Source organism: Camelina sativa, chromosome 2 (assembly GCF_030686135.1).
Source record: "Camelina sativa cultivar CO46 ecotype springtype chromosome 2, ASM3068613v1".
In the NCBI taxonomy this organism is placed as follows: Eukaryota; Viridiplantae; Streptophyta; class Magnoliopsida; order Brassicales; family Brassicaceae; genus Camelina; species Camelina sativa.
In genome coordinates this window covers 25251705-25267533 of record NC_141881.1, presented here as the reverse complement: position 1 = coordinate 25267533, position 15829 = coordinate 25251705, and the positions used below count along the sequence as shown (strand labels likewise).

Genomic DNA, 15829 nt, shown 5'->3' with positions numbered 1-15829 from the left:
TGATGGCAGATTAATAAAATAATATATTAAACATTTGATATATTTTAAATTGAATTGGTTGAATTTTAATGGGGCTTATTAGTAGGACGAAGTTCATGTTGAGAATCGAGATCCAACATGGCAACATATATGCTGAAATTTAAAATCGAACCAAAACTTCTGAAATGAAACATTCACATCAAAATTAGAAAAGATCGCAATATTCTATTTTTTCCTTCAATCCTTTATCTTACTAAATTATATTTGGTGATTGTTTATAAATAATAAAGGAAAAAATCGATTTTAACAATTAAAACTGCAGTAGCAAAGCTAGATTTCTCGTGAGGAGCCTGGTGGTACACAAGTTCTTGTTCCTTTCCACCTGTCATAACAATCTAGGTTACAGTCTGAAATATCAGGAATTGATTTAATAAGAGTTTAGTTTGTAACAATGGTTTAATCTCGAACTAGTTTGATAAATAATACTCCCTCCGTTTCATAATATAGGATGTTTTAGAGATTTTTGTTGTTTCATAATATAAGATGTTTTCAATTTTTGAGGCAACTTTTAGACTATTTTTATATTTTCTTATTATTTCTTTTATGCAGTCTTGTTTCTGATTGGTTCAACTTTTTAAAAGTAAACATTTCTTATTATGCGTGTTTTGGCTAAAACATCTTATATTTTGAAACGGAGAGTACTAAAAAGAGTGTTATTTTGACACATCTTCTTTGTTACAAAAATAGTGTTATTTTATGTTTTCAATATAGTTTTAAATATTAAATTATTTTTTTTATCCCTAAAGTTTGAGTTAATTAATTAAAATGAGAAAATTTTTAGTTCATTTATAAAGAGTAAAATAGAAATTTAGATAATTTTTTTAATTTATGTGTATTATGTTAAAATGACATTCTTTGTAAAACAGAAAGAGTAGTATTTAAATCTCATTATTATATTAGTTTTGAATAACCTTTTCCATACAAACATATATGAAAAAGTATGAAGTATCTACAATCTCTAAGGCGACCAAAATGGCAAGATTGGTTGGAGACGAGAAGTAACCAAGTGGAGGATGAGTAGACGAACACTCATAGAAGGTTCTTTAATTATATAGGAATGTTTGATTTTTAATTATATTAAAATTAGTTTATAAATCACATTTTGAAATGGCGATGAGAGTGATGAGATGAGGGTTTTTACAATGATTTTTCTTTTTGTTGGTTTAGGAGAAGTTCATAAAATTAAATAGTATTTGTTGCCTTTGACAAAACGCAAAAATATGGGTTATTTACTTCTTACGAACAGGTGGCGGCAATACGGGTGGAGACAAAGAGGAGGAGAATGAAAAGATGCGTTTATTATACAAATGGATGGGAGAGCCACGGGGTCCCACGGAATCAACCTTTGAACTCTACCTTTGTCTGTTGACATCAAAAGAGTCCCTCACCCATCCTTTTGGTCGACAAAGGAGATATACTATTAATGATCTTGACTTTGTTATTATATTTAAGGAATTCTCATTATATTATACTCTCTCCGTTTCATATTAAGTGTCACTTTAGACTGTGAATTTTGTTTTAGAATAAGTGTCACTTTGTATTTTTAATGTAGATGTTTGGTAAATTTTCCAATTTTATCTTTACTGATTTAATGTATTGACCAATAGAAAAAATTGTATAAATATATTAATAAAAGGTAAGATAGAAAATTTAATGATTTTGTTAATATGTGTGAAGAATCCTAAAACGACACTTAATATGAAACGGAAGAAGTATAAATAAAACATTGTTATATTTAGGGGGGTGTATTCAACTTGACATTTTAAGTGATTTGTGTGAAACTTACAAATTCTATGTTATTCAATCATGTATTTTAAAAAGTCTATTAAAATCCACTATTATTGAACTGATGATTTAAAAAGCTACTTTAAAATCCACTGTTATTCAAAATAGTTTGTGGATTTGGATTTTAATGATTTTTGAGATTCTGGAGGATTTAGGTGGGATTTGTTTAGTTAAAAATAGAGAAATCCAAATCTCATGGTTTTATGTGGGATTTGAAAGAATTTTACAATAAATCATATCAATTTCCCTAAAATCTTTCAGAATTCCAAATTTTCTAAATCCCATCAAATTTTTTAAAATCATGGTTTCAATACACCCCCCTTAATGTTTTAGACTCAACGGTTAAAATAAGATGATTCTGAACTCACAGCAGATTTTATTTAAAAATAAGTTTAAAAGTCGGACCCAGACTCCAGACTGACCCGGATCCAAAACAGAAACACGCAGCCTCGATACATTGCACTGATTGATGATAAGCAAAGTGGAAAGTTGAAAGTGGTAACTAATTTTGGAAATTATTATGTAACTAATGAGTTTTTCGCAGGTCTTTTGTAGTGACGGAAATAAACAATTAATGTGAATTTTGCATATTTTGCTAGTACTTAGTAGTGAAGGAAATAAATTAACAAAAAAATCAACAATGGTTATATTTGTTGATTGGTATATTTTAAAAATATGAAAAACTTTATGTCAACAATGTACAACAAATTTGTGTTATATTTTTGTCTAATTTTATTTCATTAGGTAGTAAATATTTTCAAATTTCTTTTAACAAAATGGATAATACACTAGTAAAAATAAGTTATATAGTTACAAAAAAATATGTAGAAATAACTTGTTTCCGTAGCAAAATTTTTTTGTTACAGATTTGTTAAAAAAAATCAGTAATTATTTACTCGTCACAAACTGACTTATTTACTAACACTTTTTTTAGTATTATTTACCAAACTAGTTCGAGATTAAACCATTGTTACAAACTAAACTCTTATTAAATCAATTCCTATATTTCAGACTGTAACCTAGATTGTCATGACAGGTGGAAAGGAACAAGAACTTGTGTACCACCATGCTCCTCACGAGAAATCTAGCAAAGCTACTGCAGTTTTAATTGTTAAAATCGATTTTTTCCTTTATTATTTATAATCAATCACCAAATATAATTTAGTAAGATAAAGGATTGAAGAAAAAAAATAGAATATTGCGATCTTTTCTAATTTTGATGTGAATGTTTCATTTCAGAAGTTTTGGTTCGATTTTAAATTTCAGCATATATGTTGGATCTCGATTCTCAACATAAACTTCGTCCTACTAATAAACCCCATTAAAATTCAACCAAATCAATTTAAAATATATCAAATGTTTAATATATTATATTATTAATCTGCCATCAGCGACTCTGTTTAATCTGCAATTGCAATACAACTACCATTACCATATACTAATTTGTAAAGAATAATTAGCTTCTCATTTATAAAGTAAACAACTACCTATTTTAACATACTATAATAATACATTTGTATCATAAACCCGAGTATTATTGTGGGATCAACTGATTACGTCCTACGCTGAATTAGTCTGATATCTCGGGTTCGACAATGTGGATTTTCCAATTTTTTTGGATTTCGATGCTACGAGAGGTTTATAAAGATAAATTTGTATCATAATATCGAGTATTGTTGTTGGATCAACTGGTTACGTCCTATGCTGAAATTGTCTGAGATCGCGGTTTCGAATTTCGACCCACGGGAGTGTGGACTTCACACTATTTTTTTCGATTTCGATACTTTGATAGCTTTATAACCTTATATTTGTATCATAATAGTGAGAATTGTTGTGGGATCAACTGGTTACATCCTATGCTGAAATTATCTGAGATCGCGGTTTCGACACACAGGAGGGTGGACTTGCACTTTCTTTTCCGATTTCGATACTTTGATAGCTTTATAAGCATATATTTTGTATCACAATGCAGACTAATGTGTTGGATCAACTGGATACGTCATACAGTGAATTTGTGAGGTCGCGGGTTCGACGCACTGTTTAGTGGATTTTACACATTTTTTTCGAATTTGACTTTTTTATTACTAATGTGTGAACCCTATCATATATAGTTTGTTGTATATATAGTAAGGGTTAAACTAGTTAACTAGTTCGAGATCAAATCATTGTTACAAACTAAACTCTTTAATTTAATTTTTAATCTTTGGCATCTAACAAAAACATAAAGCTATACAATCTTGGAGGTTACGTTATCTTCGGATCAATGGAAACTACGGCTACTTAGGTTTTGAAATGGTAATGTTTGTCTTGGAAGCTGCTTGCTCGAGATGTGATTGACTCCCCGGAAGATTGAGCCACGTGTAGGCGACAGACATGCCGACGAGAGCTGCCACAGCGCCACAGATGCTGATGAAGCCAGGATCGGACCCGAAGATAACGTAACCTCCAAGCAAGATCACACATGTCTTGAATTGCCCTAATTAATACTACATGAGATGTTGCCGAGGTTGCCCTGTAACTAAGAAACAACAACTTTAGCCTCTTAAGTATGGTGGTATAAAATGTAAACCAAACCAAATCCACACTAACATTTTATCAAAGTCAAGAGTGATCTTCAAAACACCCAAGCAAATAACAAAAGACTACTAACCCGAGAGCGAGTGCACCAGACCATTGGAGAAGAAAGCCGAGAAGAGCCGAGATGAGATTGCAGAAGAGTTACCTAAACCCCATTAGAACAGTAAAACTCCAGGTGGGTCAAGCCATGGCATGAGAGCCAATAAGAAGAAGACGGTAAATGGCGTTGTCTTCCACATTAATCTACGTTCAGTAAAGAGTTGATTTTAAGAGACTTGTATTGCTTAAGCCATACCAGAGGATTTTATTGATGGCACTTGGGATAATCCAAGCAACAGCTACCAATGCGCCAAACAAATTAAATTCTAGATCTGTCACTGTCGCGATTGCCACCCCTAGAGATACTACAGCTAATGCCATGACCTGTTGTGATAGGACAAAACAAAACCCCAAAACAGAGTAAGCACCAAAAACCTGCATGTAATGATACATAATTGTTGAAAATGTCATCAAACTCATGTAAAACATTTGTGGAAGAAATGGTTTTCTTGAAAAGGACACTGCGATCGATCTTAGCCATCTGATAGAATCCACCGCTGGAAAAAGAAACAAAAACCAAAGCTTTCAAATATGAAACAGAGTTATCAAATGCAAAGTTAAAGGATTGAGCTACGAACCTGTTGAGTTTGAGACTGGTATTAGCGAGTCCAGAAGCAAAGGCCATAACAAGAGAGAAGAGAGAGGAGAAAGGTGTAGTCTTTGACGGAGGAGACATTGGAAAGCAAAGAGAGAGATTTGAAGAAAGCTAATATAGTGAATCAATGTTAGGAAGATTGGAAAATTGAATCCAACTCTTCCCATCACCTGCAAAATTGAATCAATGTTCTTAGCCACACCACAGAGCTCGACATCATCAAACCTCTCGTTCGCATGAAAGTATCCAACAATACTCAAACCTTGAGCCACGTAATGCTCCTCAATCTACCACAACAAAAATATACCTGATTCCGTAAGTTTCTTCTTTAAAGGATTCAGAATCCATAAGTTCAGAATCTCAGATCAAGTAAAGGATAACAACGCTACAATTTTCCAATCTGCCAATTCGCATTGGAGAGCACATAAAGATCTCAAACACAGTTACAGATCAAACAATTCAAGATCTGAATTTTATATGTTTAAATAGAAACAACAGTAAGACTTCACTGAGAATCAAGCAACAAGAAGTTGCTACGTATAGTACACGAACTAAAGTTTCCAAATTTCGTAAATTCAATATCCATACTAAACGCATTCAGATCATAGAATTCAATTTCAGAGCTAACAAGATCAATTCAATTCGAATCAGGAAGAAGAAGAAGAAGAAGAAGAAGAGGTACGAACCATGATGAGGGAGATCTCAAGAGGAGGGAGGAGAGCGAGGTTAGAGTGAAAGAGCGGCACATAATCTGAGATCTCTACAACTCCGTCGTCTTTAGGGCTGACTCTTCCGATTAGGACTCCGTTGACCGCCGCCGTCTTGTGTCGCAGCGAGTGGAGAACGAGTTTGTTGTACGCGTTCTGAGAGATCTCATACTTCATTTCGCCGTTACTTCCCATCTCTACGCAACTCGATCGCCGACTCACTGAGTCAGTCCTTTTATAATCCCACTCGACTCGCCGGCGTACAGAGGAAAACTTATAAAAATATTTTGTTAACGACAGTCGAAATCTCGCACCAAACCCGGTTCGGATCCTCCCGGTTTTATGTCGACTACCCGGTTCCCCAATATTTTCACTTAAGTACATTAAGGTTATTTTACTAATGTCTATAAGGTTTAATTATTTTACTAATTGGACCTCATCTTACTAAACGACCCCATTATACTCCAAAACTATTTGTGAATTAAGTAAATATTAAATTGATTTCATGTTTTTGAAATATATTTTTTCCTATAACCAGTCAGACCACTATTTCTAAATGAATAATTAGTATAATGTATAATAGATTAGGAAAAATGTAAAAAAAAAAAAAACCCCATCTTACCAAAAGTGTTGAATAAAAACATCAATTAATTTTTTTTTTGGTGGTGAATTAAATTAGCTATATTTAGTTAACTTTTAGATTAAATCGTTAATTTTTGTTGACTTGGACTTAGCTAAATTAGGTATGTCGCTAAGTCAACTAAAAGATGAATTTAACAGGTTAAGTTAAACAATAAAAGTTTATGTTAAATGGGGTAAAAAAACAAAAAATAAATAAGTTGAAAATTGAGTTTTGAACCCGTCACCTAATGCATCCATTATTGTAATAACAATATATTTTCATCAAACAACCCACAAAGTGGTTGATCGGAAAAGGGAGTTACATTGTCGGAATCATGACAAAACTAAAACGGAGAAGATGACAAGAAAAATTAGGGGTTAAAAATTTCAGATTGGTAAAGAGGTAAAAATTCCACGAGACCAAAACTCGTCAGACCAAATAGCCATTGAAAGAAAAGAAAAAACATTGGGAACTGAAAAAAGTCTACCGGTTGTTTGATGGTACGAAACTCTGGTACAAAAAAATGGTAGATATAGTTGGTATATTAAGGTGGCAGAGTGAAGGGGTACGATAGATATAATTGGTATACTTAGTTGTAGTGATGATACACTTATGTGTATACAAAATAAGAAATTAATGTAATTTTTTTAAGTTTTTCAATCGGTGAATGATTTGACAGTGTATTCAATATTATGTTATTATATAAACCTTAGTTTTCAAAGTTAGTAGCTCATGTGATCGTGACACGTTTTAATTTAACAATTACAGATTTTGTCATGTGTTATAAAAAAACTTTTTTAACATATTTGTGAATTATAAGAAATTAAGAATTTAAACAATTTATTAAATATAAAAAGATAGCTCATATATGTATATAAAAAATAGTACTAATTATAATTTTAAATTACAAAGTCTATAAGAAAAAGAATTAAGAAAATTATACAATTAATTACTATAATACCATAATTAAATAAATTATACTATAAATTATTAATCTTAAAAGAAAAAGGATTGTAGATATTCACCTTTATATAAACAAATATTTTTTTTCATAATAACGTCTTTGAATTTTTGATTAATTTATGACAATGTTGGACAAGTAGTAAAAACTATTACTTATGGGATTAAAAAATATGAAACAAATAGATTTAAGATATTGTTACTTTTTCAAATATGAGATAAAATTAGGTTTCAGTTTTTTTTTTGAGAACTATGTTTTATTAATTTTTAGTTATAAAATATTAATTAAGGTATAAATTTGATACAATGCACATTTTTAATATGAAAATTATAAATGTTACTCACTGGGATTGAGTGCATAGAATTAAAATCTAATTTTTTTATCATGCAATAATATACGAAGAAATTGTATTGCAAGATGGAGTGTGTTAACTCTAAATCCAGTTTAAAAAAAAATCAAATGAATAAAATTAATATTGTAAATACAACTAAAAATTTTCACATATTTTTCTTAAATCCGCGTTAATACGCAGGCCTAATCTAGTATATATATATATATATATTGGAATATTATATTGTAGTTTCATTGTAATCTAATTATTAATAACTATTAAGTTATATTTTAAATATATTTTAAGTTTAAATATTATTAATCCTAATAGTTTATAAACTTATTTTGTTTTCATATGTCATATTTTTTTTGTTATAAACTATAGTAATATATTTTTAAAAAATAGAAAAAATAAACTGTTTTGGTTTCTGCTACAAATTAGTATATGGTAGTTGTATTGCAGTTGCAGATTAAACGAGAGTCGCTGATAGCAGATTAATAAAATAATATATTAAACATTTGATATATTTTAAATTGAATTGGTTGAATTTTAATGGGGCTTATTAGTTGGACGAAGTTCATGTTGAGAATCGAGATCCAACCAATTCAATTTTAAAATCGAATCAAAACTTTTTTTTTTTTTTTTGGACAACTATGAATTTTCATTCAACTTAAGACCCATAAAGGGTTGTGTTCTTACAGCATAAAACCAGATAGACATAAAAAGGTAAAGATAATGGCTCCAAGAGCTTAACAAAAGGATTTTCATATTGAAAAAGTTTTGAGAAGTCTATTGGGACCAGAGTGGATTCGTTCTTGAAGTCAGGCTTCACGAGATCCTCGACCAACTGGTGGTTATGAGCGGCTCTAGCGGATGATACCGGGGAGCATTTAAAAGGGTGTTCCACGGAGGGAACAGTTGAGGGAGTTATCGCCAACTTGAAAATGGTCGAGAGTATGTGATGGTTTAAGCTTTGAAAAACCAACCTCAAGGATGTAGATGAAGCTGTATTCGGGAGTCGCAGGCAGAGGGTGTCAAACCATAACAAAGCAGGTGGGTCATCCCTTTCATGGCAATGGAGGTAAATGAAATCCACACAAAGCTTGTTATCTGAAATGAATATTCACATCAAAATTAGTGATAAATCGAATTGAAAAAGTTATTAAACAAAGCCTGGAGGTAAATCGAATCAAAACTTCTGAAATGAAACATTCACATCAAAATTAGAAAAGATCGCAATATTCCATTTTTTTCTTTAACCCATTATGTTATTAATTTATATTTGGTGATTGTTTATAGATAATAAAGGAAAAATCGATTTTAACAATTAAAACTGCAGTAGCAGGTCTGGTCTTCTCGTGAAAGGCCTGGTGGTTCACAAGTTCCTGTTCCTTTATACTTGTCACAAGAATCTAGGTTACAGTCTGAAGTATCACAACCAGGAGTTGCTCCTACAAGATAGGCATGACATATACGTCCTTGCGTCTTCTCCATCACCATTCCTGTTAATACATATTTAAAACATATACTATCATTTAAATTCTGTTATAAAACTATAAAGGTTATAAGCAAAAAAACCATTTAAAAAAAGGGCATTCTCAAAAATGCCCCTTTTTCCATATCTCTTTTTAAAAATACCCCTTTATGTTGACTATTTTTAAAACTACCCCTCTTTATATACAAAATGACCAAATTACCCTTTTTGAGTGACAGCAAGAATGTACAGTTATCAAAATCGAAAATATTTTCCCGCCAAAAAAATTTCCCGCCAAAATTTTTTTTCCCGCCAAAATCGAAAAATTTTCCCGCCAAAAATATTGAAATTTATACCTTTTAAAAATCTTGTAAATGCTTTTAAAAAACTTTTAAAAGCGTTTACAAGGTTTTTAAAAGGTTTTTAAACACATTGTAAACGCTTTTAAAAACCTTGTAAATGCTTTTAAAAAGCTTGTAAATGCTTTAAAAGGGTTTTTTACACCTTGTAAACGCTTTTAAAAACTTTTTAAAAGCATTTAAAAGATGTTTAAAAACCTTTTGAAAATTTTATAAAAACTTTTACAAGGTTTTTAAAAACATTGTAAAAGGGTTTAGAAGGTGTTTAAAAACCTTTTAAAAATCCTTTTAAAAACCAATTGAAAACCTTTTAAAAACCTTTTAAAACCTTTTAAAAACCTTTTAAAAATCTTGTAAAAGCGTTTACAAGTTGTTTAAAAAACCTTTTAAAACTCTTTAAAAAATCTTGTAAGCCTTTACAAGGTGTTTATAAGGCTTTTATAAGGTAGAAACCTTATAAAACCTTTTAAAAACCTTATAAATTTTTTTTGGCGGGAAAAATTTTGGCGGGAAATTTTTTTTTTTTGAAATTTTTTAACAAAAGTTTTTTGACAAAAAAAATTTTGCGGGAAATTTTTTTTTGAAAAATTTTTGGCGGGAAATTTTTTTTGAAAAATTTTTGGCGGGAAAATATGTCGGAAATTTTTTGGCGGGAAAATTTTGTTTTTCTTTTTATTGAATAAAATAATTTTCATCTAAGGGTAAAATGGTCATTAAAAATTAAAAGAGGGCATAAATAAAAATGGCCAGAAAATAGGGTATTTTTGAAAAGGGATATATCAAAAGGGGTATTTTTAACAAATTTTCTTAAAAAAAAAAGAGACGTAGAGAGCATATACCAATAACAAAGAACACCATGAAAATTGTAAGAACCATGTTTTTAGTCATCTTTGATGATAAAATAAAACTGATGGATATTATTGTATATATTGCATATATATATATATATATATATATATATACAAAATATCATGAATTGTATTGACATCAATTATTAGTGTTGACCAAAAAAAAAGGTAAGAGATCAGTTTGCATTTAAGAGATATTGCATGAATAAGAAGAAAAGAAATCCCTAAAAATTAAATTGGAACCATAGATAGAAATTAATTAAATGTAAAAACAGACAAGAACATTATAAATCACAATTAATACATTAATAAGTGTTGACCAGAAAAAATGATGATTAAGTCAACATATATGAAATACTCCCTCTGTATCATAAAGGATGATGTTTTAGTAATTTTTCTTGTATCACAAAGAATGATTTTTTGTATATTTTTATCAATTAATGTTAAGAAATTGTAAATTTCAAAGATCATTAAATGAGAATTTAAAAGTTTGATGAAATACTATTGGTTAATAATTATAAAATATGTTATTATAAATAAATAATACACTTATTGTTTCACATTAAATGTTTTTCTTAATTCAAGTAAAAATCCTAAAACATCATGTATTGTGATACAGAGGGAGTAGATTGGATGGATAGAGAAAGACATTGTAATTAACTTTGACCAAAAAAAAAAGAAAAGAAATCAATTAGTAACTAATGAGATGCATGAATCCAAAAACCCCATAAGAAAAATCAAATAACTAAAAACTAACAGAATGTGAAAGCATGTAAAAACATTATAAATCATAGTTATTACTCCCTCTATCACATAAAGAGTGTCATTTAGGGGGGTGTATTCAAACTAGGATTTTGGAAGATTTTGAATTTTTATCAAAATAACATGTTATTCAACTTGGAATTTTAAAATCCCTTTCTAAATCTCTGTTATTGAAAATGAAATTTTTATAAAATCATTCAAAATCACTTAAAGTTTCTTGTTATTCAAACAACAATTTTTAAAAATCATATAAAATCAACTGTTATTGAAAACATAACTTTTTATTTCTTTAAAATCTTATACCAATGATTTTGGGAGATTTTGAGAGAGTTTAGATACATTTTTACACTAGAAATCCAATTTATAAAATCACACCTCTAGAGATGATATTTTGAAAGAATTGTTTTATAAATAAAAAACACGTAACAGAGGCGTTTGTAACCGACTGGCGTTTTGTATGAGGGATCTTACGTTTGCTCCTTCTCCTCTAGAAACAAATTAAAAAAAAATATGTTCTTCTCCTCTAGGAACAAACGCTCAACTTCTTCTTCCATATGGTTCATTTGCTACATACAAATCAGTATGTTCCTCAAAGGCACGTTTTGTTATTATTTTCCGAAAACCCAGAAGAGATTATGCACTAGCAATTAACACTTAAAACCAGAAGAAACAAATTAATGAGGAAACAAAAACTGGGGGAAGGAGATGATGAACAGTACCGGGAATGTAAACAAAGTAGTAAGAAGAAGAAGAAGAAGAAGAAGACGAAGAAGAAGAAAAAGAAGAGAATCTCAAAAAAAAAAATGTGATCAAATTTTGCAGTAATGCTGCAATGATTAAACATTTACAACAGAACCTAAAGCAAAAATTGTTAACAAAGGAGATTAACGATGAGATTAGTTGGTAAAGAGAATAGTTGCGTCTTTCAATTTTGTTTTTGAAATCTATTTTTTTCATAAAATCTTTTAAAATCACCCAGTATTTGAATCTCATCAAATCACAATAAAATATTTAACAATTCCACCAAATATCCTAAAAACTCTCTTTAAATCTTTCAAAATCTCAATTTTCCTAAATCCCATCAAATCCTCCAAAATCATAATTTGAATACACCCCCCCTTAGAGATTTAAGTGTCTTTTTACATTTCCAATGTATTTTTACATAATTGGTTTTTTTTCTTTTTTTTTTTTAATTTTACCCTTATTTAAAACTAATTAAACTATTAATCACTTATTAAATAGGGGGTATATATGTATAATTCAATGTTTTCTTAATTTGTGTAAAATGTGTAAAAATGACACCTTTTATGAAATAGAGGGAGTAATATATATTGAAAAGTATATGGGTCACTAAGTGATTAATGGTTAAGAAATGAAGAACCAACAAGAATAGAACAAGCAATTTTTTCCATCATCATAATACTCTATTATTTATCATTTTACTCTAGATTAGGACCCGTGCTAGAGCATGGATTGAAATTTCTTTTATTTATATTGCAGTTTTTATATAAAATATAATTTATGTGATTTTTTTTAGAAGTTGTTGTGAATAAAAGTAAAGAAACGGGTTGAAATTTAGGACCCGTGTTAAAAGTGATTGTTTTTAAAAGTTGTTGTGAATAATATTAATTTTTTGAGATTTTGTTGCCTATATATGTTTACTTAAATATTTAGTGGAGATTTTATTTATTTTTCTGGAATATCCTTTCTAAGAGGATCTCAAATCGAAATTTAACTAATGGTTAAAACCCATATAACATATAACCTATCAAATAATCAAATAATTAATCTTATAACCCTTATTATATAGTTTACACAAAAAAGTTGTGTACTTCTGTTTTATTATATAGGAGAAAAAAGGTGGTAGGGAGTTAAAAAAAAAAAAAAAATGACGGCTAGGGTTGGCGATTCAGAGCAGCAGGTCACGGGCGCGCAATGCGACCATGATAGATATCGGGAAGAGGTTTAGGCCTCCGGGGGACCCTCCATTTGAGCGTATTTCTAGTTAAAGGTTGCTCGACTTACAAAACTATGCATGTAGACTAGACTAGCTACCGCTCAAACGTTACATATTCTTTTTGTTTATTTTTTTGCTCTGGTCAGCTGAACGTGACATCCGAGAATACCATAGAACCGAAGTCATTTATTTTGTTGTTGGGGCTCACATTTTTCTCTCTATTTGATTTAAACTGTAGTTTGGAAGATGAAGTCAATCTTTGACAAAAAAAAAAAAAAAGATGAAAGGTGGTAGAGAGTAACGCGGGTGGGATGTTGTCTTTGGAGGCAGTTTTGGATGATGGGTTTGTTACGGCGCGAGTGCGTTTGGAGTTTTCGACCGGGGCGAATGGCGAACCGGTGGTCACAATAGGGCAGGAAGTGTTAGACGCTATGCATGGCCTTTGGAAGCAGCGTATGATTGTCAAGGTTCTGGGTAAGCACATTGGTATCTCGGTTCTAAGTAGGAGACTACAAGAGATGTGGAAGTCGAAAGGGGCCATGTATGTTATGAACCTGCAAAGACAGTTCTTTATGGTTTGCTTTGAACAAGAGGATGAGTATTTGGCAGCATTAATGGGTGGACCATGGAGGGCGTTTGGCATTTATTTGATGGTACAAGTCTGGTCTCCGGAATTTGATCCTTTGAAGGATGAGATAGTTACAACATCGGTGTGGATGCGTTTATCTAACATACCTATCAGTTTTTACCATCGATCGATTTTAATGAGCATTGCTCGTGGTCTAGGTAAACCGCTTAAAGTGGATCTGACTACATTGAAGTTTGAAAGGGGTCGATTTGCCAGGATATGTGTGGAAGTTGATCTGAAAAATCCGTTAAAAGGCACAATATTAGTTAATGGGGAGCGTTATTTTGTGTCGTATGAGGGTCTGTCCAATATATGTTCCGGCTGTGGTATGTATGGCCATATGGTCCATAATTGTCCAATGCGGGTTCAGGAAAAACATGTGGAGCCTGTTGTTCCGGCTATAGCGACGGTAGTGGCAGAGCCGGTGCAACGAGATGATGGGTTTACTGAGGTCCGACGTGGGGGGAGGAAGTCAGGGCTTTCGCAGACTAGGGTTGTTTCCACGGCGGGAGGTTCCGGTGTTGTTTTGGAAAGAAATCTCCAGGACATATCGCAACATGAGATTAGGCAGGTGAATATCTCAAACAGATTTGGTGGTTTAGGTGAGGAAGATACGATCCCTGATCAACGGGAGCCAAATATTTAGTTTGGTGCAAATAAGGAGAATGAATATCATTCTGCACAAATTGTGGTGCGAAGGGTACCGTGCAAGGGAAACAAGTGCAATCTCAATTGGTCCTTCGCGAAAGAGAAAGGGTTTGTGCGAGATGGGCCTAAGGACAAAAAACCCAAATTAATAGAGGAGGCGAGGCACATGGATTTAAAAGATAACAGAAACAGGCTCGGCCTGTTAGGGGTTTGGTTTTTGGGCCCATACGGGATGAGAGTTCTTTTCTGGCCAGTGGTAAGCGACTGCGAGTCAAAACAGATATTATCGGGAGACCTGGTGGTGTGTTTATGGCTGAGGCTAGGGATAAGATGGTGGATTTGGGGCCGGATGAAGTCGAATCAGGCTCGCAAATGATGATTCGTTTGGAGTCGGAGGGTGTCGAGTTATCCAAGGCGATGGAGGAGTCGGCTGATTCGTCGGCGGGAGAGGCGAACCCTTTACGCCAATAATGTTTACCCCCAGTGGTTCTATGCCATGTCGTTGAATATATGATGATGAATTGCTTGTCGTTGAATAAACCCAATTTCAGCAGATCCATTTGATATCTCTTGAAGAAGAATGTTACGGATATTTTGGCGTTGTTCGAAACACATGTTGGGGCTGATAGAGCAGGTCGAATATGTCAGGGATTGGGGTTTGAAAACTCTTTTCAAATTGATGTGGATGGCCAAAGAGGTGGTTTGTGGCTTATGTGGAGAACATGTATCAGTACAGTGACGATTATGGAGTCTTCAGACCAATATATTTATGCGAAAGTGGAGAATGGGTCTGATATCCTACATTTGATTGTAGTGTATGCGGCACCGACAGTTAGTAGACAGAGTGGTTTATGGGCAAAACTCCATCAAGTTATCAGCAGGGTTGATGGACCGTTGGTGGTTGGTGGGGATTTTAATACCATTGTTAGGGTTGATGAGAGGATTGGGGGTAATGGTAGACTCTCCTCGGATTCTTTGGCTTTTGGGGACTGGATTATCGCAGAGTCTTTGTTTGATATGGGATTCCGTGGAATCGTTTCACCTGGAAGAGGGGACGAGTGGAGCAAAAATTTGTGGCTAAAAGATTAGATAGAGTGTTGTGTTGCGCAGAAACACGTTTGAAGTGGCCGGATGCATCAGTGGCTCATCTCCCATTCTTAGCCTCTGATCATGCTCCCCTGTATATACAGTTATGTCCAGTGGTGAGCAGGGACCCTAGAAGGCGACCTTTTTGATTCGAGGCATCATGGTTGAGTCATTCAAGTTTTTAGGAGTTGGTTTCCTTGTCATTGCGTCGAGATTTGTCCACTTCGGAGGCTCTTGAGTCTTTACAAGTGATGTTGAAGAAGTGGAATAAAGAGGTTTTTGGGGATGTTCATAAGAAGAAGGAGCGTCTACTGGGAGAAATAAAACTGGTGCAAGATTTGTTGGAACATT

At 32.3% G+C, this 15829-nt stretch overlaps 1 protein-coding gene and 1 pseudogene across 2 annotated transcripts; one reads left to right on the top strand and one right to left on the bottom strand.

Annotated features, from left to right (window-relative positions):
* Window positions 1–3989: 3989 nt before the first annotated feature.
* Window positions 3990–6138, bottom strand: LOC104755561 (nucleotide-sugar uncharacterized transporter 2-like; annotated as a pseudogene). The gene is made up of 5 exons (XR_015582669.1): window positions 5782–6138; window positions 5079–5382; window positions 4928–4997; window positions 4475–4824; window positions 3990–4336 (listed from the first exon to the last, which is right to left on the bottom strand). The product of XR_015582669.1 is annotated as a nucleotide-sugar uncharacterized transporter 2-like (transcript).
* A 7289-nt stretch (window positions 6139–13427) lies between these two features.
* On the top strand, window positions 13428–14390 carry LOC147949188 (uncharacterized). The gene has a single exon (XM_087470396.1). It carries the CDS (start codon window positions 13428–13430, stop codon window positions 14388–14390), a length of 963 nt encoding a protein of 320 aa, XP_087326522.1.
* The last annotated feature ends 1439 nt before the right edge of the window (window positions 14391–15829 follow it).